The sequence below is a fragment of the Marmota marmota genome, unplaced genomic scaffold (assembly GCF_001458135.2).
Source record: "Marmota marmota marmota unplaced genomic scaffold, marMar, whole genome shotgun sequence".
In the NCBI taxonomy this organism is placed as follows: domain Eukaryota; kingdom Metazoa; phylum Chordata; class Mammalia; order Rodentia; family Sciuridae; genus Marmota; species Marmota marmota.
Genome location: NW_026000241.1, coordinates 15,245,337 through 15,269,987, shown reverse-complemented (window position 1 = coordinate 15,269,987; position 24,651 = coordinate 15,245,337). Strand labels below are relative to the sequence as shown.

The 24,651-nt window shown below is 44.8% G+C and overlaps 1 protein-coding gene across 2 annotated transcripts; it reads left to right on the top strand.

Annotated features, from left to right (window-relative positions):
• The first annotated feature begins 5,407 nt into the window (after positions 1-5,407).
• Acvr2b (activin A receptor type 2B) lies at positions 5,408-21,733 on the top strand. 2 transcript variants are annotated; one of them, XM_048794934.1, is made up of 10 exons: positions 5,408-6,151; positions 6,487-6,596; positions 6,781-6,908; positions 6,992-7,135; positions 7,871-8,014; positions 8,335-8,483; positions 10,243-10,357; positions 11,036-11,174; positions 11,260-11,390; positions 11,924-21,733. In XM_048794934.1, exons 1-10 carry the CDS (start codon positions 5,916-5,918, stop codon positions 12,116-12,118), a joined length of 1,491 nt encoding a protein of 496 aa, XP_048650891.1. In that variant the 5' UTR covers positions 5,408-5,915; the 3' UTR covers positions 12,119-21,733. The 2 variants fall into 2 exon arrangements, with proteins under 2 accessions (XP_048650891.1, XP_015344965.1); XM_015489479.2 differs by having other exon boundaries at positions 5,410-6,151; positions 6,757-6,908.
• Positions 21,734-24,651: the final 2,918 nt, after the last annotated feature.

Here is a 24,651-nt window from a genome sequence, read left to right as displayed (position 1 = left end):
TTTTTTTTTTTTTTTTTTTTTAATTTAGAGTTAGGGTCTCACTGAGTTGCTTAGTGCCTCACTTTTGCTGAGGCTGGCTTTGAACCTATGGTCCTCCTGTCTCAGTCTCCCAAGCTGCTGGGATTACAGAGTGTGCCACTGTGCCCAACTGGAGTTCATAGTTCTGAGAGATGTTAGTTGACTGGGGATACCCCAAGCCAGAGCTGGGGGAACCCCACAGGAGGCATGGTCATTCCTGTTCTGAGCCACCTTCCCTATTTCCCATTCCTTCCCCCTTCTCTGTTGCACTTTGAGCCCCTCACAGGCTGGACCTTGGTGATATTTCCCTCTGTTTTCCCCAGGGCATAGTGAGATGTGTCCAAAGACCAGTGGACTGAGTTGCTTCAGAGGGGAAGGAGCCTCCCAGTTCTTGTCCTTGAGCGTTGAAACTGATCCCTTGATGTCCCATTACATGGAATGTCAGTTCAGAGCAGAACCTGCATGTTAGCTGATTGTGTGTGTGTGTGTGTGTGTGTGTGTGTGTGTGTGTATGTGTGTGGTTTCTGGGACTGAGGTTTTTCCTTCCCTGCCTGCATAGAGGATTTGGTTTGGAGAGCCTAGATTTTTTTTTCTTTTTTCTTTTTAAACTGCCAGGACTTGGGCATAAGGACTGCCTCTTAGGGATAATCAGACTTGAGTTACTTGGTTCCCTTGGAGAGCAGCAATTGAGATGGCTGTGGCTCAGGGATGTAGCAAGTCCTTTGTCCAGGTATCTGGGGGGGATACTCTCTTCAGTACTATAAGACAGCAAATGTGAGGGGGGTTAGTGCCCCGCATCTTGGGAGGACTGCTTCCTCTTCTGCCAGAAGGGGATAGTAGACTAGGGTAGGGAAGCCTCCTGTGCATGAGTGCCCTGGCTCATGAGTGTGGGCAGAAGGCCTTCATCTATTCAAAAGCAGAGGTGTGTGGTTGGAGTATTGCCAGAGGCTATAAATAGCTAAGTGTGTAAAGAAACAGAGCCTGGGAGAGGCCAGGAAGCTTGGAGACCTCTGGATCTCCAGCTGGCAGCAAAGCCTGGGTGTGGGGTGGGAGGGGCATGGAATGTCACTTCAGCTCTGAGAACAAAGCTCTCATGGGTCTAGTATGACTTGATGGGCTGGGGGCTTGAGGGGAATTGGCTGTAAGGGATTATTACAGGCAACAACGAAGGGTATGGCTCTGATACAATGAGTGGCATGCCAGGCCCTTTCTGACCACTCTTGAAATGTGGTCATTTATTTTTTGTGACAACCCTAGGATTTATTATGAACCCCTCTCAAAGAGTAACTGATTCTGTAAAGTGCCCAGGGCACACAGTGGTGAAGTGTCAAAGCAGGATTTAAAGTCTGGCGGCTCAAGGCTGTTATTTTGTTGGATTGCTTGTGGGAGGATCTGGTCATATGGGGCTCAGGTGACATCCTTAAACTTTGGGTCCTTCCTGGAGCTTGATTTGGAGCTCCCAGCCCTTTCCACTTAGGTTCTGCCCATGGTAGTGGCCAGAGGGGTCCTTGCCTGATGATGGCTTGGTGAGAGGAACTGGGCCAGCCTTAGGCCACTCTCTGTTGGTCTCCTTTGTTGGAACTCCTAACACTGAACAGGGAGCTTGTTGTTTGTTGACCAAATTCTTGCTCTAGGAGTGTAGATTAGTGGTAGAACCCTTGCCTAACGTGTATGAGGCTCTGGGTTTGATTCTCATTTCTAGCAAGAAAAATAAAAAATGTAGGGGCTTCAGGCTAAAACTATCCTTCTTTCTTGTCCCCTTCTTTTGAAGTCTTGCTCTAGCCACACATCCTACACCCTTCTTTCTTTCCATGTATCCATCCATCCATCTATATGTCTGGAACTGGTTCTAATACTCAAGATGGGCAAGGGTCCTGTTTTCATGTGTCTTGTAGAGGAAGCTGGCATTTTCCCCCCTTTTTATTGATGCGTTATAATTATACATAACAGTGGGATTTGTTATTATATTCATATGTGCATACAATAAAACAGTATAATTTGTTCAATTTTACTCCCCAGTTAGTTCCCCTTTCCCTCTCCTCTTTTCCCCTGATCCCCTTCTTCTTTTCTACTGGTCTCCCTTCTATTTTTTTTTTAATTTGTCCTATTTAGATATATGTCACATATATATTTTGACACATTGCATTTTTTGCATTTTGACACATTGTACACAAATGAAGCACAACTTCTCATTCCTCTGACTTTATGTGGTGCATAGTCACACCAGTAGTGCAATCATACATATATGTAGGGTAATAATGTCTGTCTCATTCTATTGTCCTTCCCATCCCCTCAGCCCCACTCCTCCTCTCACTCTCCTCTGCACAATCCAAAGTTCCTTCATTCTTTCTTACCCACCCCCTCTCCACGATGAATAAGCATCCATTTATGAGAAAAAACATTTGGCCTTTGATTTTTTTGGGATTGGCTTATTTCACTTAACATGATGTTCTGTAGTTCTATTCATTTACCTGCAAATGCCATAATTTCATTTTTCTTTGAGGCTGAGTAACATTCCATTGTGTATGTATACCACATTTTCTTTATCCATTCATCTGTTGAAGGGCATCTAGGTTGATTCCACCGTTTAGCTATTATGAATTGAGCTGCTATAAACCTTGGTATGTCTGCATCTCTGTAGTATGCTGATTTTCAGTCTTTTGGGTATTAACTGAGGGTGGGATAGCTGGATCAAATGATGGGTCTTTTCCACGTTTTCTGACCCAATCTTCAAACTGCTTTCCAGAGTGGTTGCACCAATTTGCAGTCCCACCAGCAATGTATGAGTGTGCCTTTCTCCCCCACATCCTCTCCAACACTTATTATTGTTTGTATTTTTGATAATTGCCATTCTGACTGGAGTGAGATAAAATCTTAGAGTAGTAGTTTTGATTTGCATTTCTCTAATTGCTAGAGATAATGAACATTTTTCCATATGTTTTTTGATCAATTATATTTTTTCTGTGAAGTGTCTGTTCAGTTCCTTAGCCCATTTATTGTTTGGGTTATTTGTTTTTTTGGTGTTAAGTTTTTTGAGTTCTTTATATATCCTGGAGATTAGTGCTCTGTCTCGTGTGTGTGGTAAAGATTTCTTCCAATTCTGTAGGTTCTTCACGTTATTGTTTATTTCCTTTGCTAGGAAGAAAACATTTTAGTTTGAATCCACCCCATTTATTGATTCTTAATTTTACTTCTTGTGCTTTAGGAGTCTTGTTAAGGAAGCTAGGTCCTAAGGTGACATGATGAAGATTTGGGCCTGCTTTTTTTTTTTTCTATTAGGCGTAGTGTCTGTGTTCTAGTGCCTATTTTGAGTTGATTTTTGTGTAGGGTGAGAGGTACAGGTTTAATTTCATTTTGCTACATACGATTTCCAGTTTTCCCAGCACCATTTGTTGTCTAGGCCATCTTTTCTCCAATGTATGTTTATGTTGCCTTTGTCTAGTATGAGATAGCTGTATTTATATGGGTTTGTCTCTATGTGGAAGCTGGCATTTGTAATGCAACTGTTGAGCACATTTGTAATATTTTATTTCTTATGCAAGTGTTCATTATGTTAATATTGTTATTTCTTCTTGGGAATTATTTTTGGTTATGTTAAGCATACAGTTTTTGGGTGTCTGAAATAGTCCTTTAAATAAGAACAGGTGATTAACCAAGGGTGGTAAATTAGGTGCTAGAGGAAATATAAGGCCAATGGAAGTAGAGTGTGCCTGGTTTTAGGGGAGAGGCAGGCTGAAATCCTAGGGATAAAGTGGGGAACATCTTACAGCCAGAGGTGGTAATGGGTACTAAGCCTAGAAGCCCAGCACATTCAAGAACCTGGCAGTGAGGTATGGCTGCAGAGAGGGAAGTAGATGAGGGAGTGCATATCTCCTCTGTCTGCAACCCAACTTGGAGGCTTTCCCGCAAGTCTCAAGTCTTCCCCCGCTAGAATTGCTGTTGTGGAGGCAGTGGGGCCTCAGGTTGGGGAGAGTTGGCATGCACTGTGTGGACTAGGGGCTTTGCATAGCTAAGCTACTGGATGTTGTTGCGAGTGGGCAGGGGCCCTTGTACTTGCTCAGTCTTTGGCTCCTACCTGCATTGGATCCCCTCAGCTTCTCCCCCTACACTATAAGCCTGTATTTGAGGAAGGGTCTGACTGGGGGAAGTCAGTGTACGCCCCTGTGTGAGTACCCATGTAGACCCTGAGGCCCTTTTTTGAGGGCCAGGCTGAGTCCCAGCTGCTTGGCTTGTCACAAGGCCACTTTTTCCTTTTACAAGTGTCAGGGTCTAGGCCACATGGCCTTGGATGGCCAGAGCTATGGTTGGATGTTTTCATTCTAGTTGGGTGATAATTTGAACCTACCTGGATGATTTGGTCCTACCTGGAGCCTTGGAATTTGATGCTTGGCCTTGGCCAGGCCCCCCTGGAAGGACCTTTTATCACTGCAGGGAGGTAGAGCAAGGGTGAGTCTGAGCAGAGTGTGTTCCTCCTTGTGGTAGAGGGGCTCCTCCCTCTACCAGTCAGTATTTTCCTCGATGAATAGGCCTTGGGAATCAAGCCGTGGGCTGTGCTAGAACTCAGGGCACTGCCTTCCCCAGGATCAGGTAGGCTTCCTTCTCCTTGCCTGCCTTTCCTGCTGTCAGTGAAGTCAGGCTGCGCATGGGCTGGCTGGTGGTTTTTTGGGATTGACTTTGGCTCCTTCTCCTCCTATGGTGGGCACAGTTGTCGGGGGAGACTCGGGGAGCCCAGCCAGGGGTGTTGATAGGCACTGCCCCACAGTAGGCTCAAGGAGTGTGGAAAGACTGGTGAATGTTTACTGCTGGTTTCCTCTCAGATATCTTCATGGAGTTCTGTCAGTGAGTCCTTCGTGTGGATGCCTGGTGAAGGGGCCATAGCTGACTACTCCCAGGCAAAATCTCTTTTGCCATCTGCATATTCTTTTCCATCCCAGGGCAAAAGAGTTCATGGGGGAATTGGGAACAAGCTAGGACTGGGTCTGGGGGTCATCTTGTAGGGATAGTAAAGAAGGTGGATTTGGTAAATGTTTGATGCCATGTTTAAAGGAAAGCATTTGAAGGCAGTTGAAGGTTAAAGCAGTTGACCACCTGGGTGGCATTTCTTCCGGAGATAGAAAGAAGTTCAGGAGTGGAATGCCTGCCTGGGGGTCATCATCAGGGGCCAAGCCCAGCTGGGAGATTGATCTGTGTTTACAACTTAGCCACTAGCCAGCTCTTCTCCTGCTAGAGGCACATATCACTGCTGGTGATTCTGGGAGGTTTACCTGTGCAGGCCTCATTATCTTCAGAATTCTGCAGCACCAGGTATGGATGCTGGGTGTAGAAGGGACACTGGAGGGTCCTTGTTCTCTTGTGGAGGACATTCCAGCTCATCTGGGGGCGGAGCACCGTGGTGACCAAGGAGAGAGGGGGCAGTAGGAAGCCGCTTCTCCTTATAGTTCCTCCAGATGTAGTCCTAAAGGTTTCCATCAATATCTCCTGAGATAGACAGGAAGGTTAAAAATGGAGATCCTGCCCTTATTCCTATTGGATAGATCTGGACTATGCCTGAGAGTGTTTGTTTTTATTAAATACTATAGCCCCACCCCTGCACTTATAGAGATTTTGCACTGGGGCTTTTGAGGGCTTCTTCATTAATCCTGGTACTGCAGGGAAGCAGCCTGCCATCACCCAGCTTCAGGCACTATTAATGCCACCTTTTGTGCCAGTGGCTGGCTGCTTGTCCATCCTGCATGGTATTAGGTTTCCTTCCTTTCCCCCTTGCTTGGGCTTAGGGCAGCTATAGTGGGAAAAGTGAGCTGGGGATGGTGCAGGCTGACACACAGTAAGCTGAGGTGTTGGATACAGGGGGAGCATGGTGCCCAGTAGAGTGGTTTGGGACAGTAGCCCTGTGGGGCATGCTCAGTGTCTCTTCTCTGGGCACAGGTTCAGGGCGTGGGGAGGCTGAGACACGGGAGTGCATCTACTACAACGCCAACTGGGAGCTGGAACGCACCAATCAGAGTGGCTTGGAGCGCTGTGAGGGTGAGCAAGACAAGAGGCTGCACTGCTACGCCTCCTGGCGCAACAGCTCAGGCACCATCGAGCTCGTCAAGAAGGGCTGCTGGCTGGATGATTTCAACTGCTACGACAGGTACCACAAGGCTTGCCCTTCCTCTACTGAAGCCTGCCTATACTTGCACTTCCCGCTTGGCCCTGTGGCTCTCAGGATAACTGAGCAAGAAAGGGGCTCTTCAGGTGATAAGCAGGCTCCCACGCTCTTCCGCAACCGTGTTTGCCCTGCTCCAGCTCTGAGGAGGGGTTTCAGGGTGTGTTGACTCCTAGTGGTCTCTCCCCAACTTTGGATGGCTTCACCTGTCCTGCTGATGTTGCCCAGAAGATGCTCTGTTTATAGGGAGGGGTTTGGCTGGGCAGGCCTGGGAGAGTCTTGCATCCCCTGCCTGTGTAAGGAAAGCTCTCTGCTTTCAGGCAGGAGTGTGTGGCCACCGAGGAGAACCCGCAGGTGTACTTCTGCTGCTGCGAAGGCAACTTCTGCAACGAGCGCTTCACCCACTTGCCGGAGGCTGGGGGCCCAGAAGGTGAGGGGCCAGTGGGAAGAGGGCATCTGACCTAGCAGACTTGGGCCTCTCCTTGGCCCAGAGTGCTCAGCTCTGGAGCTGGATGGGGAATGGCTGCAGGGCCCTGTGAAGGTGTGGGAGTGGGCGGGCTATGTGACGCAGGGCTCCGTGTGTCCCCCAGTCACGTACGAGCCACCCCCGACAGCCCCTACCCTGCTCACGGTGCTGGCCTACTCGCTGCTGCCCATTGGGGGCCTCTCCCTCATCGTCCTGCTGGCCTTCTGGATGTATCGGCATCGTAAGCCTCCCTATGGCCATGTGGACATCCACGAGGTAAGACAGTGCAGTCTTGGGGCAGGCGTGAGGAGGGGGCATGAGGCTAGGCCAGAACTGGTTAAGACTTTGCTTTCTGCTAGGACCCTGGGCCTCCACCCCCATCCCCCCTGGTGGGTCTGAAGCCACTGCAGCTGTTGGAGATCAAGGCTCGTGGCCGCTTTGGCTGTGTCTGGAAGGCCCAGCTCATGAATGACTTTGTGGCTGTCAAGATCTTCCCACTCCAGGTGAGTGAGTGGGGGCTCCAAGTCATCTTCCCTCATTGTGGCCTGAGCTGAGACTCTTCTACGCAAGGGCAGTCCAAACCCTGGACACTGGTGGGATGAGGAAGAAATAGCTGCATTGAAGTTGCCATTTACGTTACTCTCAGCTATATGGGGACTGCATTTAGCAGTTAAATTGCATTGAAGAACCAGGGCAGGGCTTTGCTATACCTTGATCTTCTATGGTATATGGGTTTTTGTTCTTTTTTAAAATTTTTTTTTAGTTGTAGATGGACACAATCTTTGTCTTATTTATTTTTGTATGTGGTGCTGAGGATCCAACCCAGTGCCTCACGCATGTGAGGTGAGCGCTCAGCCACTGAGCTACAGCCCCAGCCCCTGGGTTTTTGTTCTTGCTGTCATGTTCTGCTCAGCAACTCTGGACACCAGGCCACCCCATGCATTTGCCTAGGACACTTAACAAAGCCTGGCCTGGCGTGCCTTTCACTTGTTGGGTGATGTGGGGCAACTCGCTTCCCATCTCTGGACCCGCAATGGTTTCATTTTTAAATCATGGCTGATGTTAAGTGATCTAAGAGGTTGCTGCTGGCCTGATGTTGTGTGGCTCAGTCCTGGTCTCCTAGGCCCCTTATGGATGCTGAAACTGAGAGGCTAGTGGGAAGGGGATGGATGAAAGTGCAACCGCCTTGCTGTGGGGTTGTGTGGCTATAGCCTGACTGAGCTGCCTCCATGCTCCAGGACAAGCAGTCGTGGCAGAGTGAAAGGGAGATCTTCAGCACGCCTGGCATGAAGCATGAGAACCTGCTGCAGTTCATTGCTGCTGAGAAACGAGGCTCCAACCTTGAGGTGGAGCTGTGGCTCATCACGGCCTTCCATGACAAGGTGGGCCATGCTGTCAATCTATACGCGATGGAAAGGTTCCCATGAGGTGATTCTGCCATAGGTGTGGACCAGGTTGTCCCTATAAGAGCCTCTGACCCTGAGGTTACATCTATAATAAGAGTAGTGACTTGATGATTACCCCTGGACTTTCTATCCTGGTCTCATTTGCCTTTCCTGTTCATTATAGACTCCCAGGAGAGGAGCCCAACCATTGGCCTTCAAAGACATCTCTCCTAGGGCTGGGCTGGGTTGGGTTGGTTGGGTTGGGTCTTGCCATTCACCTAGAGCCTGTGTCTAAGATTTGTGCTTCCTTGACTTAGGGCTCCCTCACGGATTACCTCAAGGGGAACATCATCACATGGAACGAACTGTGTCATGTGGCAGAAACGATGTCACGAGGCCTTTCGTACCTGCACGAGGATGTACCCTGGTGCCGTGGTGAGGGCCACAAGCCGTCTATTGCCCACAGGTACCTGGGCTAGCAGGTGCTCTCTCTGTGCTTGGCCTGGAACTGGAGAGGGTTGGTGGGTGAGAGGAGGGTGTAAGGTGTGTCTCAATTTTCTATACATGCCTAGTCTCCCTGTGTTGTATTGTAATGACTGGGTACAGAACGAGGCCTTTACCTGTGTCCTTTGGATGGCTTGGCCTCCTAAACTGGTTTTCTGGTGCCCTCTAATGGCTATGTGAGGAAGTGCCGACTGCGTTACTTTGAAGAGTTGGCTCAGCAATTCTTGAACTTTATGGTTAGAACCCTTTAACCCTTAAAAGGAATTTTTGTATATGTGGGGTTTGTCTGTTGATATTTCCTAGAGTAGAGCACACACACTCTTATCTTTTTAGAGTGAGGACATCATCTATCATATAGTCCTTGGAAAACTCTTTTCTATATTTCTGAGAGGAAAAACTTAAAAAGGCAAATGCTAGATAATTAAAGAAAAATTTTGACCTTGAGAGCTCCTGAAACAATTTTGGGAATCTTTTGGGGTCTTTGAACCATACTTTTTGTGGAGGGGAGTATTGGGGATTGAACTCAGGGGCACTTGACCCCTGAGCCACATCCCAAGCCATGTGTTGTATTTTATTTAGAGACAAGGTCTCACTGAGTTGCTTAGTGCCTTAGTAAATTGATGAATCTGGCTTTGAACTCATGATCCTCCTGCCTCAGCCTCCCAAGCTGCTAGGAATATAGGATACGCCACTGCACCAGGCCCTTGAACCATACGTTAAGAACCATTTTTAACTTGTCACCATTGTGCTTTACTGAATTGCAGGCAGTAATGCTTGAGAAATACCTGAATGCTTGAGAAATACCAACCTATTGACTCCTCAGTTACCACCTTGTAAGGTAGAAACTGTTTCTTCTCCTTATCTTAAAGGTGAAGGAACAGTAGTGCAGAGAGGTTGAGTGCCTTAGACAAGGTCCCGTATAACTAGTTAGTCTGTCTCCATAACTATGAGGGAGGGGAATGAGACTCAGAAGTCCAGGTTTCTAAGCTGAAAGGTCCCTAAGGGTGTTAACAGTAGTGACATAGAGGTTGTGTAGACTTGCCATTTTTGTAGGTCAAAAGGTTGAATGTAGACTCTTGGATATGGTTCCACTTAACAGTAATGCATAGTAAGTTTGCCAGGGGTGGCCCAAAGCATTTTGTTTGCTGCTCACTCAGTTTTATCCTCATAGCAATGCTGGGACAGGTGCTGGGGAAATTGAGGACCAAAGTGGTTCTTATTAAGGAGTGAAAATGAACGCACACTCCAGGACCCTGTTCCACTCTGCCTTTGTGGCCTGTCAGGATCTTTGGCAAGCTAATTTTAAATTCCTGTTTTCACTCACATTCCAAATATTTCTTCCCAGAAAATGTGCATCCCAGGCCAGTGTACCTGTCTCCCAACCCCTCTGAGGATGTGTGGGCTGGCCTTTGATGCTGTGGGGACTGGGACAAGGTCTGACCAGCCATTGGGGTAGGAATTGCTTTGCCAACATTGACAGAAGTCTTTTATCAAAGGCAGTGAGGGATTCCCACACCTGTTTGGGCTCCTGAAGCTGCCTTACCTCTGCACCCAGGCACAGACCCTGCACCCCAGATAGGGTGGGATGATCTAATCTAGGGGCTCTGGGGCACAGACTCAAATATCTTAAGAGCCAAGGTGGGAGTTAGATCATAATGTTCAAGCACAAGGGATGTTGGATCATGATGTTCTACTTCATTGGGGCCCAATTGTCTCCACAGGGATTTTAAAAGCAAGAATGTATTGCTGAAGAGTGACCTCACAGCTGTCCTGGCTGACTTTGGCCTGGCTGTTCGGTTTGAGCCAGGGAAACCTCCAGGGGACACCCATGGGCAGGTAATGAGCCTGGGCCTGGGAAGTGGGGGGGCTGAACCAGGGTGGATACTCTGGGATTGAGCTGACAACTTCTAGGGGCATGACTTTGGAGCTAAGAACTCAGGGAACAGAGCTTGTGTTAGCAATAAAGAAGCCAAGGCCTGGTGGCTTGTGAAGCTTCCCCAGGCCAGTCAGCTAAGAAACCTAGATTCCCTGTTCAGGTTTTGGCCACTTGTCCTTGTGGTCTCAATCTTTTTTTCCCCCCAGTCATAATTATCAATCAAAAAACAAAATAGAAAAGTATTAAGACTCTAAGCCAAGAACCTAGAAAAAGTAGCCAAAAAATTAAACCTAGCAAATCATCCCATAGCAGTCCATTTTGATCTTAAGTATTCTCTTCTTGCTTTATTTTTGTTTCAAACCTCAGAAAGTACACATCATTGATATAAATGTCTTGTGGTCTTGCTGTTGGAATTTGAAAGCAATTCCATTTTCTACCACTGCTGACTCCAGTGTGTTATATTTTAAAATCATCCGCAGGTACAGTTCATGACCCTGCTGTGAATGCAGTGAGTCAGGGCTTGCTATCTTTGGTATCCTGCTGTGGTGCACACAGGCTATGGTTTCTGTGCCCTGGCTGAGTGTGCATTTATGCTTGATTAGTGTCTGGAGACCCTGCACTCTTCTGTTCTCATGCAGGTAGGCACCAGACGGTACATGGCCCCTGAGGTGCTTGAGGGAGCCATCAACTTCCAGCGAGACGCCTTCCTGCGCATTGACATGTATGCTATGGGGCTGGTGCTGTGGGAGCTTGTGTCTCGCTGCAAGGCTGCAGATGGTGAGTGGGATAGCAACTTTGGGCATCCTGAGTTGGGAGCTGAGGGGCCTCCATGTCATCCAACCAGGTTCTCTCTTGCCTTCAGGACCCGTGGATGAGTATATGCTGCCTTTTGAGGAGGAGATTGGCCAGCACCCTTCGCTGGAAGAGCTGCAGGAGGTGGTTGTTCACAAGAAGATGCGACCCACCATTAAGGATCACTGGCTAAAGCACCCGGTGAGGGGTCTGAGTGCAGGGATTCCATGGGGCATAGCAGGAGCCTGAGATCAAGGGAGAAAGGGACAAAGAGGAAGCTTGTCCATTTTTTAGATCCTAGAAAGGTGCTCCAGGGACTGTGCGGGGTAAGCTAGAATGATGCCCTCTTCTTGGTTCTCACTATGACTCATATGTTATACTTTGGGCCTTTGTGTTTGGGCTTTGCATAAAATATGATTTAATACCACTGCTCCAAGGTAAGCAGCTGTATCTCCTCTAGGAGGGGTCTGGATCCCTCCCCTTCATAAGCTGAGGAGTAGCAATGTTCTGGGGCTGACGGAAGCCAGTGGGCTCAGGGTAGTGGCTATCAGAAAGGCAAGCATGGTGATTGCTGCAGTTTCCACTAGGCACCTGTTAATTGACCTGCTGGTGTGGTTTGGCCAATAGGCTTTGACTGATCCTTGGGATCATCATCAAGTTTGGTGTCTTCCATGCTTGTCCTTACTTAGAGGTCTTAACAAGGTGTCTTTTCTCATTCTCCCACTGTTGTACAGGGCCTGGCCCAGCTCTGTGTGACCATTGAGGAGTGCTGGGACCATGATGCAGAAGCTCGCCTATCTGCAGGCTGCGTGGAGGAGCGAGTGTCCCTGATCCGGAGGTCGGTCAACGGCACTACCTCGGACTGTCTTGTCTCACTGGTGACCTCTGTCACTAATGTGGACCTGCCCCCTAAGGAGTCCAGCATCTAAGCCCAGGACATGAGTGTCTCTCCAGACTCATTGGATCTGAAGAAAAAAGGAAAAAAAAGTTGTGTTTTGTTTTGGAAATCCCATAAAACCAACAAACACATAAAATGCAGCTGCTATTTTACCTTGACTTTTTATTATTATTATAATTATTATAATTATTATTATTAATATTATTTTTTGGATTGGATCAGTTTTTACCAGCATATTGCTCTACTGTATTGCAAACAGCGGACACGTCAGCAGGCGTTGAGGTGCTGAGCTGTGAATGCAGAACCAGCGCCATGCTGAAGAGCCTCAGCCACCTCCTGTCCTTTGGGATTCATTTTTCCCATTTTCTCTTTGTTTGTTGTCTCAGAATCTGTGACACAAAGAAACCCATCTCCTGTCTTAGGAAACTTAATGCTGCAAACTCTACTCGAGGAACCTTTGAAGACTGTTACATAAGAACATACCTTCCTCAGAAGAGGCATTTCCTCTCTCCTTGGCCCTCACCCCCTCCTCCCCACCACTTTATTATTTTTTTGTTGTTGTTTCTCCCTTTTTAGGCAATGAGCTTAAGAAACAGCAGATGTGTCTTTCACGGATTTAACGGGTGTTGTCCTGATCAAGTAAAAACTGGGATGAGGACGAGGAGTTTGGACTGGGGTTGGAAGGGGAGGATGGTGCTAGGGTAGGGTTTGGAACAGAGCTACACTGGACTTGGGCACATTCGGAGCAACATCCTTTGCTGTGGAGGCTACTTCTCAGGTAACCAGGAATTGAGGGCAAGGACCTTGTGGAGGCCGAACATTAAGGGCAAGTGCGGGGTTTGGAGAAAGTCTGAGAGCAGGGGCAGCTCTGACCCACCTGCTGGTCCCACCAGTTTCTTTCTGTTGACCTGGGCTTGGCCTAAGATGAAACATTTTTTCTGCCCCAATTTTAAGATTATGTGGAAGGCAGAAATCATCACAGTTCAGTGAACATTCTTCATGCGATATGATGCTTGTAAGTATCTCTAATGGAGGAAATATTGAAATTGTTTCCTCCTGGGGCAGTTTAGGAAAATGCCCTTAGGGGGCGCCCTGCACAGCTAGGGCAAGAGAATTCCTGCATGGGCCCCACAAAGACGGCCTGTCTCTCTGGGGACCTTGCAAGCCCTGCAGCTCTGGCTCAGCCCCATGTGGTAACATTACTGACCCCATTCTGTGGCTTGTGGACATGGCTTTCTCCAGACCCCTTAAAGTGGTGCATATTCTAAAAAACGTTTTCTATTATGCCATAACCTTGCTCTAATCAGTGAATGTTCCTAATGCTGCTGTTTCAACATTTGAAAATTTTTAATTTATAAAACATGCTAAATTTTTTTTTCAGACAAAACACACATCCACATATACACACATGCTTTGCTATGTGGCTTCCGAGGTTTAAATTTTAAAAAAAGTAAAAGAATTAAAACTTCACGACCACAGACCACCTCAAACCAGAAATACCTCAGAATTTTCTACTTGTGTAAGTTTTATTATATATTTTGTTAGTTGTGTTGTCTTGTAGTAAGTACATTTTAATGTAAGTTGACTTTTATGACAAGGATGTTTAAAAGAAATAGAGGAAAAAGAAAAAAAGTTTGTCTTCTAGGGAGTACTACCATTTTTGTTTGATAAAGCCCCCTTGTAAATAATTGTCATCGAGTATAGGTTGGCTGGCTGGGCTGAGTCTGGGCGTTCATCACTATTGTTGGTGAAGGCTCCTCCTGGTTTCCTTAGATCATTTTATTTTAAAACAGTGTGTCTCTTAATCTCAAGAGTAGGCGAGTTGGCAGGTGATGGAGAGAGGTTGACCTGGGTAGACTGAAGAGGGCTGCTACCTCCTGGGTTATTTGGAAGGTCAGATGTTTCCCATAACTTGATTAATTGATGTTCAGAATAACCTATGACCCCACTTTAACTTGTAAAACTGTGACCCTTATACCCACATGAGGTAATTTTACCTGAGATTTAATTCCTTCAGTAGATGAGCAGTAGTAATACTGGAGGGGATTAATAGCACCAGTGGCCACACACTATGCCCTGAGGGCAGTTGCCAGAGCTGCTTGTCTGGGGTAGAGGGTGTGGGAGTCTGAGTGTGATGGACCAGCTCACACTTGGGTGGCTGCTCCACTCAGTTGCTGTGTGTGGCATCTGGGCCTTCTGCTTGTGGGTGTCCTTTTCTCTGAGTGGGTACGGGATGCTGTGGGAGGCCAATTTACTTCCCTGTCCAAGCTCAGTTTTTGCTTCATGGGTCAAAATGTGGATTGGCCAAGTGGTCACTGGGACAGATGGTTTTCTTTTTGTTTTGGTAAGCTATGTCTTTTTTTTTTTTTTTTTTTTTTTCCCTGTTTTATTTTGTGCTGTGGTAATTTTTTTCCCTTGGAATAATTTTTAACAGCAAACAGGCCTTACAGCAGTTGCTTTTCTTTTCCACTTATTTCTTTAAGAAGCTTTAAAATATTTATTGAAAAGTGCCATATCTACTTTTTTTAGCTTTTTCCTCAGGCAGTGGGGGCATCTCCACTTTTCACCCTCAGAAGAAACAAATAAACCACTAATGTAGCTAATTCACTGCAGGAATAATCAGATCACTAATTCTACCCAGTGCCAAACACTAAACCCCAACTTCCCTGTTTGGTTTTTCATTTCCTCTGGGTGGTTGGTTTTCTTTTGTGCACTGGCTTAATTCTTTTGGCCTGGCCAAAGGAGCGTTGAGCCCTGGCTCTGTGGGACCTTCTGGTTGGGGTGCAGAACAGGAGGGCAGGCATACCTTTTCTCTGAGTGGCTTTTCTTTGCTGACCCCTCACCCAGGCCCTGCAGTGGCCCTGTGGGGCCTTGACATCAGAATGGAGTGTAAGGAGTGGTATCTGTTTGGTGTGGCTGGGAACAGGGAGAGTTTGGGGGTTTGTGCAGTTCTCAGGGCTTCAGACTGCCCCCACTACTACCCCTACTCTGTGCTGCAAGGTGCTTCCTTTAGCTCCAGGTGGCACATTTGGTTGCTACTGGCTGGAAGGTGGGTGATTTCTATCCACCACCTTCTGGGAGCTTGGGTGGGCCTTTTGCCACTGGGTAAAGGTTTCATTTGCTGCTATCACGTGCTCTGTGAGTTGGGAGACTCCTAGAGTCCTGATATGCATCTGTGATGGTGGTGATTGGATCACAGGGCCTTTGCCTGTGTTTCTGTCCACAGATTTCATGTAACATCCACTTTTGGGGCATCCATAGAACTGCTATTTTTATTTTACTTTTTTGCTCCAAGCTTTGTGGAAGACTTGTAAATAAGGCCTGGTCTCATTGTCCCTGCCCATGAGAGGCACTGTCCCAGCCCTGTAGGTTTACAGGGGGCCAAATCAGGGAAGAGAAGTAGCCAAGGATCCTTGCTCTTTCCTTTCCAGTGTTCTGTCATCTAAGCAGCCCCTGGCTTTGGGGATGGGCTTCCATAGATAATGTCCTGGTTGAAAACCCCTGTAGTAACTGGGATTTTATCCTTAGCTAGAGATCCGGAAATGAACCAGAGAAGGAGGAAGCAAGTAAAGACAGAGGCCACTGTGTCACAGTGTCCTACAGAGGGTCCTCAGTGATAGGGTGAGCAGGGGAGGCCATGGACATATCATCAGAGCATACTGGGCTGGCATGAGCTGGATTTTCTCCTGGGACCATTGGTCCTTAGCAGGAGGGAACAAGAACTGCAGATGGGGTGTTCTGGGGAGAAAGGGGAAAATCTGGCTACAAGGCAAAGTGGTGCCAGCTGCTTGAGTCTGAATTTATCCTGTCCCCAGTTGGGGCCATTTGTGCAGAATAAGAAGCACATTGCCTAACCTTGAATATCATCTTCTGCTCACATATTCTGAGCAAAGGGAAGGGGTTATCCTCTCCAGGCTACCAAACTTGCCTCAAGAGGCTAGGTCAGCACTCCTGACATGCTTGATGCTTTAGGAAGCATAGCACTCGATCCTGTAGTTCTGCTTTATGGCCTTTCTTTCCATTTGATCACATTCATATTCTCTCTGTCCTGCTAACTATGCCCTGGGCTTGGGCTATATGTGGTTTTTTTCCTTGGGAACCTGATCTGTGTATTGAATGTTCTTCATGTGCTCTGTGTGTCTCAGAAAAGCCTGTCATGTGGCCCCTATGGTTGAGCCACAAAGGCAGGGAAATGATAGTCCCATCCAAAATGGGAGGACTAGGTGGCCCTCTTACAAATAGAATTTTACCTTTTTTAGTATGTAAAGTTCCTAGTACCTACTGGTAATAATGAGGATTTGCTGTTGTTGTTTGTTTGTTTGCTTGTTTTTTGCTAAGTAATATAGTAAGCATATGAGTTTTTAGGATTGGAACTAGAAGTTAAATAATCATTATTCTCAAGAACTTGGCTCACTAGAAACTTAACTAAATTGGAAAGGTGTCCAGTAGTTCAGTTTGATTTTGTCTTTATTGCAGCCTGTTGGGTTTTCAGTGGTGTACTTTTGGACAGATGACTAGGCCTGGTACACATTTCAGGGGCATTAGACCACACCTTTTCAAGAAGTGCAGTACATCTATTATTTACTTGGTAGGGGAGCATCCAGAAAGGGGACAATATGGACTTTCCTTCACACTTGGGTGACATGACTTCTTCTTGATCAATGGCTGTTTGCAAAAGCTAAACTGATAAAATACTCGGCAGCTAATGTGTTCAGCCTAGTAATAAGGAATTTAAGACTTGATCAATATGTTTTAGGCCCAGTAATTCACTTGATGAACTGTGTTATTTTCTCAGTCTATATTTTAAACATTTAATGCATTCAGGGTTATATTCATAGTTCTTTAAGTAAGATTCCAGGTAGTTGATTTGTAACCAGCAGTCTACCTATGAATGTATCCCAAACCTTTAGAAGGCTTGGAATAGTTTTTTTAGATAATAATTTAGTTTTGTAGGAAAAAAGAAATTGAAGTTTAAAATACCCTTAATCCAGTTGATCCAATCACATTTTTTAAGACAGTAAGTTCAAAAGGCCTAGCAGCTGTCAACAAAAGTCCAAGTTATTTAGTGGGATATTTTGAATGTGCACGTTTCACACCTGTTTGGGGGTCCACTATAAACTTGGTTTGGACAAGAATTTGAATGTAAAGTATTTACCACTGTTTAAGTTTTTATCAAGTTTTAATGTTTTCATGACGGTATCTTCCAGGTATGAATGAAGCAAGACTTCAGTTGTGATACTCCATGTATATCCTGTAGTGCCAAAACAGTGATACTTTATTTGCTCCTATGGCAGCTTGTAGAGATAACTGAAGTGGTTTTTCCTTAAGAATTAAAATGCATATTCTCTAAACACCTGAGTGGGTGATGGGCTCTGCGCTGACCTTTTTTCCTCTGGGGCAGTATCTTCTGATAGTCTAGAGTTTAGGCAGTCACAGGACACTAAAGAAACATACATGTAGCTGTATGGATGTATGCAGTATGTTATTTAAAGGAGGGCTATTTTGGATGCCTACAGAAGTGTGACATTCGTTTGCAAAGTTTATGTTGTTGAGCTCACAGTTAAGAAAATTGTGACCCATTAGTCAGTTGGCTTACCCCCTCGCCCCCAGTCAGTGACGATGGGTCTTTTTGAATGAATGAGTTGTGTCTTGAGTTCTGGGAACTTCCACTGTTGGGTTGGGTATGGACCCATTCCCTGACTCTCCTAATCATGTTTGCATCAGTACTGTTAGATAGCATTGTAAATAAAAGAATAGGTTATCTAATAGAGACATAACACTTGAAATTTTACTTCAAAAAAATCTATAGCTCTACATATATATTTAGTTATATCACCTGACAGATTTCTTCTACACAGTGTGGAGATTGTTTTATACCACAGATTATTTTTATAAAGTCTAGTGAGTTTGAATAAGAATGCTTTTGTAATCAGAGCTACTGAGCTTTACCTTTCAGGATAAATGTACACTGGAGCATGAGGGGTGTGAATTTTTACTTAGCACTCACACAGATTCTTGTATACACTGGCAGCCTAGAGTCAATTTATGATTCTCCTGGCCAAAATTCCCACTTGTGGCTGTGAAGGACAGATGCTTCAGCTAGGCTCCTTACAGACCTGAAGGAGGGGGGGCCTGCAGTGTGTTTGACATTTATGCTTCCTCCTGAGATTTCTGAACAGAGGGTTCTGAAGTTAAACATTCGGTTGTAAGCTCCTGACACAAAATATAGTTGTGTTGAGGGTATTTGGGGAATGGAAATTTTATGGGGCACAGATGGGGGCAGGATGCACAAGAAAAAGATTTAGGCTACAAAAACTTTAAAATGGGGATTTATTGGTTTGAGTTCCACTAAACTGAATTACCTAGGACTAAATTATTGAGTTGAATAATTCTTGGATATGGTCAGAATTGGGTAGGGCACGTGGACATAGTGATTAGATTAAATGAAGAGCTACCGGCATATCTTGTCCCCGGTGGTCAGGGCCTTTGAAGATTAGAGTGAGTGGTTGGCTCACTGCTTTAATCTGTTGAATCAGCCAGGAGCCTACTGAGGAAACTAGAAACCCAGTAATAGCAGGGCATCTTTCACATGTCCACAGAGGTTTTTTCCACTTTCCCCACAAAGGTCAGCATCACTGCCATCAAGTGGAAGGGGGTTTCATTTTAACCTTTTTAATTTTGGGTAGAGAGTGGATGGTTATTTGAGTGCAACTTTTGATGGGGATCTAGGGAAACTGAATAATTAAGCTAAATCCTAGTGTTCATAATGGCTAGCTTTGAGGCCCAGGTAAAGGCCTGACCCCCACACTCTGCCTACTGGCTTCGGGCCATGGCTTCCAGAGGTACACTGGAGGTAGTTGATGTGTCATTTAAAGCCAGCTGTGCTTTCTGTTCCTTCTGGTTTAGAGTGTAGTTTACACTTCACCCTTTTATACTTACAACAAATGTAGTTCCAGCAGATCCAGTAGCACTACAGGAACTAACCCGCACTCCTTTCTCTGTTCCCATAAAAGGACATTTCTCTGCTCTCCAGCCACCTGTCTTGGAATGTAATTTTGTTGTGCCTTTGTTTTTGTCACCCTCCTCCTCCAAAAGCAACTGCTGTAAGCTTTTTTCTACTTGTCTTTTCTATCCCCAAATCCCTTGCCTTTTTCCTTTTTCCCAGCTCTAATTTCTGGATGCACTTGTGTGATCCAGGTCTTTTAAGAACCAGTTACCTCAGACCTCATGTTGAATGGTGTCACCATCTGGGTCCTCTTGATACTGCAGACTTAACATACACACGCAGGAACCCTGCTGAGTGTGGGCACTTAAACTTGTTTTAGTGAAACAAGGACTGAGAAGGGCTTCTGGTGATTTCATCCTGGCTGTGGTGGGGTTGGTCTGGAGTGTCATCTGAAGGTGCTTCCTGCGCTCCTCTGCATTCTGCCGTTTTCAGTATTCTTGTGTGTCTGATTAAGTGAAGCAACTTAACTGGCTGGTCTTGCATGCAAACTAGTTCCAAAGATGAGCTCTTTGTAACACATTTCCAGTCTCTAAAAGCTCACATGTAGAACATTCCTTTAAATGGCAGGATAAAAACCCACCATCCACCACAGTGCATTTTTGGGAAGATGTCTGTAGCATATGTTGCTGTGAAATTAGGCCTTGTTGGGATATGGCTGTTTGTCATTATGATGTATTTTAAATAAATAAATAAATATATATATATATATATATTTTTAAAGAGCCTTTTTTACCAGTTCAAGAAGCTTAATTAACCAGCAGTCACCACATCTGAATTTTGTCTTCTGGGGCATAGATGGCAGACCAAGATTAAAAGTGGTAACTCAGTGATGCCATCTGCCTGCCTGGGCTGTCCTGCTGCCCTGCTGACCATGGGACACCAAGGTCATTGTGTTCCCAGTGGGTCCAGGCTCAGCCCTCTGAGTGTTTGATTTTTGCCCCTTTCAGTGGACTGTTGACTTCAGTCCCTGCAAGTGCTTTAGCCCAAGTGGGGTTTTCTCAGAGCACTGCCATGAGTTAAGTGTATGTTTAGCCAAATAATTTCTCGGTAAGGGAAAAATGCAGTCATCCAAATTTTACAACAATGACAGAGATGCGAGTAGGAAAGATTAGGCAACATCTGAGTTTTAATTTGAAAAGTGTCCAAGTCATTGTCAGGCCATCTAGGAGCGAATGATTCATTAGAGATTCTTTGGGAGACCCCATCTGAAATACTAAGACCACCAGTGAGGGGAACAAGTGTTAAAATACCAGCGGCTTTTCCCTCTCATTTTTTTTTGAGAATTCTGTAAAAATGCAAAGAAAATTGAGTGGTACTTTAGAGTTGAAGGAGAGAGTTACCGCAGATTAGAAACATTTCTAGATTTCATTTCCATGCCACAAATCCACATGATGCCATTTTTCAACTGTACAGAAGAATCTGCTTTTGAATCTGACATAATTGTAATGGTAATGTCAAAGGCCAAATTTTCACTTGTTAATACTTTCCCACATTTGTCCTTGAATCTAAATAACTTTATACAGTACTATAAATTTAACTTACATTGAGTTTGATGTCAATTCTTGTGAAAAGAGCTTTCTGCATATAATAGACATACAGTTAAAGAACACAGCAGAGTACAAAGTTTTCAGGAACAGTTTTGGAACCAACAGAAAATGTCACCTTTTATTTACCATCTTATATATCAGTTTTACCAGCTACTTCTGAATTTGTACATTATTTGTAAGGAAAAGGAGGAACACCCTAAGACTTGTCTAACCTAGTGGAGAATGTGTGTGTTGGGCTTAGGATGGTAGCTAAGTCTTATTGAGCTGTGTTATCTAACTTGTATATACAAATTGTAATTAAAAGTTTGGATTCACCTGTTTCTCACAGTTTAAAACGACAAGTAATCACAAACTCTGGAATTGTGACTAGTGTATGATTTAAGACTGTAGAAGCAAGGAAGCTCTTTCAAGTGCTAAAACTAAAAACTTATAGTTTTTGGCTCAAATTCAATAAGTACTGTTTGTATACCAGGATATGTGAGATGTAAATGTAGTAGGTCACTTTTCACCCTTGTAGCTATACAATAAAAATTTTGTAGAACAGAAATAGCTTGTACTACTGAATTAACAAAAGTTATACTAAAGTATCATGTTTTAAAATATATATATATATACAGAGTTAAGCTTGTTGCTGTTACCCTGTCTGGATTTGAAAAGTGTGCTGATTTATATATATATATATATATATACATACATACATACACATACATACATATACACATACATATATATATTACACACACACACACACACCCCTAAAATGGCCTGAAGCAGACATCCATGTAATTACAGTTGTGAAATGAAAACACTTTGGAAAGAACATTGTATCATAGTTCATTCATTTGCAGTGGATCTTTGTTCCTTTTTACTGTGGTACTTTTAGAAATGAGTGTCAAGTTTGAAATTAGATCTGCTAAATTGGGGTTTTGCTGCTTGAACTCTGCACTGGGTCCTCAAATAAACCGATGTGAATGTAGTTTTTTCCCCCCTGTGTGAAGCAGCAGCCACACCCCAACAGAATAGGAGGAAAAATCTAGAACTATTTCAAGTTTTATCTTTTTGTATATGAAAATAAAATAATAATAATAATAAACACTTTGTTGTCTCTTTTAATCATGGGGCAGGGGATTGAAATTTCTTTTCACGGGAATTAGAAAAAAAAAAAATAATGGCATTCCCCTGCTTACAGGACTGGTGCCTGTAAGTGTGCCTGTGAGTTCTGCTTGATTCACATGCTGTTGTTGGTGGCTGCAGACCTAGTCTGTGGTGGGGCTGGAGCCAAGCACAGTTCTTCATTTCTGTAATTTAGAAGTCCAGGGCCTACTTAGGAACACTGCAGGCTTCTCATGAATGAACTGATCTGGGACTCTGGGTAAGTTCCTGCAGAGCAGGGGTGTGTTTTCCAGATCATCAAGATCCCACCCTCCCACCCATTCCTATACTTTGCAAATGACCCTGAGCAATATTTTTATAAGTGGAACAGAGAAGCCTTGAAGGAAAGTTGTATTCAGAACTTGCAGAATACAAGTCCTGCCATTGCCAAACTTGGCTAAGTACCCCAGTCACTAGCGAGCTACTTAAAAAAAAAAAAAAAAAAGGCATGAGCCCCTAGATCTGAATCAGTAAACCAAATCTCGTGTTTTGGAGATCCTAACTTAAGTCTCACTAAACTGAAACATGGTTGGTTCCTTGGTAATAAAATAATTATGGCCTCTACAACCTAACCAAGAAAACAGGAAAGCCTCAAAGTACCTGCTTTCTGCAATAAAAATGTATTTTGCAGGGCTCAAAGTGCAGAAAAGACCCTTTGAATCTTTCCAGTGGGCTTAATGTCCCCCTTTTAATTTGTCTTTTATTAGGATTAAGCAACCTGCATGATAACTTCTGGAGGAATTTTTGATCAAGGGGCTTTTTATTTAGGGACCGCTTGTAAATCTTTGGCTTTTTCTGTTCTTTCAGATTTAGAAAGCTCACCTTTTGTTAGCGATTGCCCCTGAGGAGCTGGAGAATGAATGACAGGAAGGCAAAAGGCTGACATTTTTGATAAAGGATCCTGGGGGTAGAAAAGCTGAAAGGCTGAACCTCAGGGCCCATCTGATCATATATTTCCTTCAGCAAAGGAAACCTTCCCCAAAAGATATTTTACATAGGAGGTGGTTTATAAAAACAGGTTTGTCTGAGAGCAAGTATGGGAGGGCTCAGACCATTTGGTCTCAAGCACACCTAAGGAGCACTTAGGGTTCCTCCATTTCCATCAACACTTTAAAAACTGGCATAGTCCCCTCATTTTATAGGTGAGCAAACTGGCTCAGAGAAAGTTTGACTACCCAATGTCAAGTAGCCCAACCAATTCCTCTTGGGATCAAAGTATGGATTTACCATTTCTTCCAAGTGCAGGATCTGGATGAGGAAAATGATCTACCATTATGTCTTTCTAGAATTTAGCACAGTGCCCAGCATTTAGTGAAGGCCTTGAAAAATGATTCTAAAGTGACTGTATTTAATAACATTCTGGTAGAAGCTGCCAAAGTAGCCTTGAAATCTACAGATAGTAGTATTTGGTTGAATTTTCAGGATTCTTGGTTGCAAGTGACGGAAACCACTAGGCAAAAAGGGGATCCAATAGAAGATCCTAGGGGAAAAAGCTAAGCCTTGGGAAAGGCAGGTTGGGCTTCAGGAAAGCCAACGACACAGCATTGTAGACCTTACCTGTGTCTCAGCATTTCTTCCATTATTGCTCAGTATGGGACCAGATACATCTGTTCATTTGTCTTGGCAGAAAACAATGCTGCAGACTGGTAGTTTGAGTCACAGCTTTGTTGCCTGATCCAAAGTCCCTAGAAATGACTCTAGTTGACCTAACTTTTACACAATCAGAGCCAGAGACCCACAGGATTATATAATATGATTTCAGAAGAGGTACTGCTAGGGAGGGGCAGCCTCCTGTTTGAGACTGGCAAAAACAGCCTGTACTACAGTTAAGTGATCATCACTGAGATCAGATGAAAGATATTGCTACTAGTTGTCTAAGAAACGGGAAACATGAAGTTCTGCAAAGAACTAAGTCCACATGGAAAGCTGGAGATTCTGTTGCAGTGAGTTTTTTTTTAAGTGGGGATTTATGAAAAAAAATACATTGTGTGTATACATACAACACACATACACATAATATATTGTCAACAGGCATTCAGCAATCTAAATTTTAAATTCTATCAAGACAAAGTGGCTCAAAAATCACTAATATTTATAGAAGGCTTAAAGATATGCCCTGGGCACTTCTCTACATGCCCTAATGTGTCCTCTCCTTTAATCCTTACAAGAACCCTAGGGTCTAAGTAGTTGTAGTACTCTGGCTTAAAAAAGGAAACAGAAGCCTAAAAAGGTGAAGCAACAAACCCAAGGTGGAAAGCAATTGAAGGGGGAATCCAAACTTTTGCACTCTGGTCCAAGGCCTTGAGCCACCACGGAGAACTGGCTTGCCAAGAAACTCTATAGGATGTACAAAGCTATTTTTAGAAGTTATAATTTCGAAACCATATGACTTTGAAGCCAGGTGTCATAAAGAAGCCAGTGTGGCGTAGATTTTGGAACCAGATTTCGAATTTAAGTCTCAATTCTGAGTATCTTAGTAGACCATGTGCAAGTGTTTATTCACCTAGTCAATGAGAGTAAAGGTATTCGGACTGTGTATGCACACTATTAAGATCTTAAGACGTGGGATGTGGGTCCGTGGTAGGCCGCTTGCCTTGCACGAGGCCCTGGGTTCAATCTCCAGTAACACCACCTCCACCACCTTCAAGACGTCATACTCTACCACACTACCAGGTGGGTCGGCCAGATATAGATGGGGGTAGCTCCTGGTTCTTCAGGTTTGTCACCAGGGGGCGCGCGAGGACTTAAGCTGCGAGGGCGTGTCTGCGCTCAGGATCTAGCATCTCTGGGAAGCTCGAAACACAGTACTGCGAATCGCGCATGCGTCTCTTGATCCTGCGGCTACGATTGGTCGTCGGG

Bases quoted from the DNA above. Each gene is read 5' to 3' on its own strand.
- Acvr2b (XM_015489479.2), top strand. From the start codon at position 5,916: ATGCTCAGTGTCTCTTCTCTGGGCACAGGTTCAGGGCGTGGGGAGGCT. The intron at 11,175-11,259 runs GTGAGTGGGATA...TCTTGCCTTCAG, and splicing joins TCGCTGCAAGGCTGCAGATG to GACCCGTGGATGAGTATATG. The intron at 11,391-11,923 runs GTGAGGGGTCTG...ACTGTTGTACAG, and splicing joins ATCACTGGCTAAAGCACCCG to GGCCTGGCCCAGCTCTGTGT.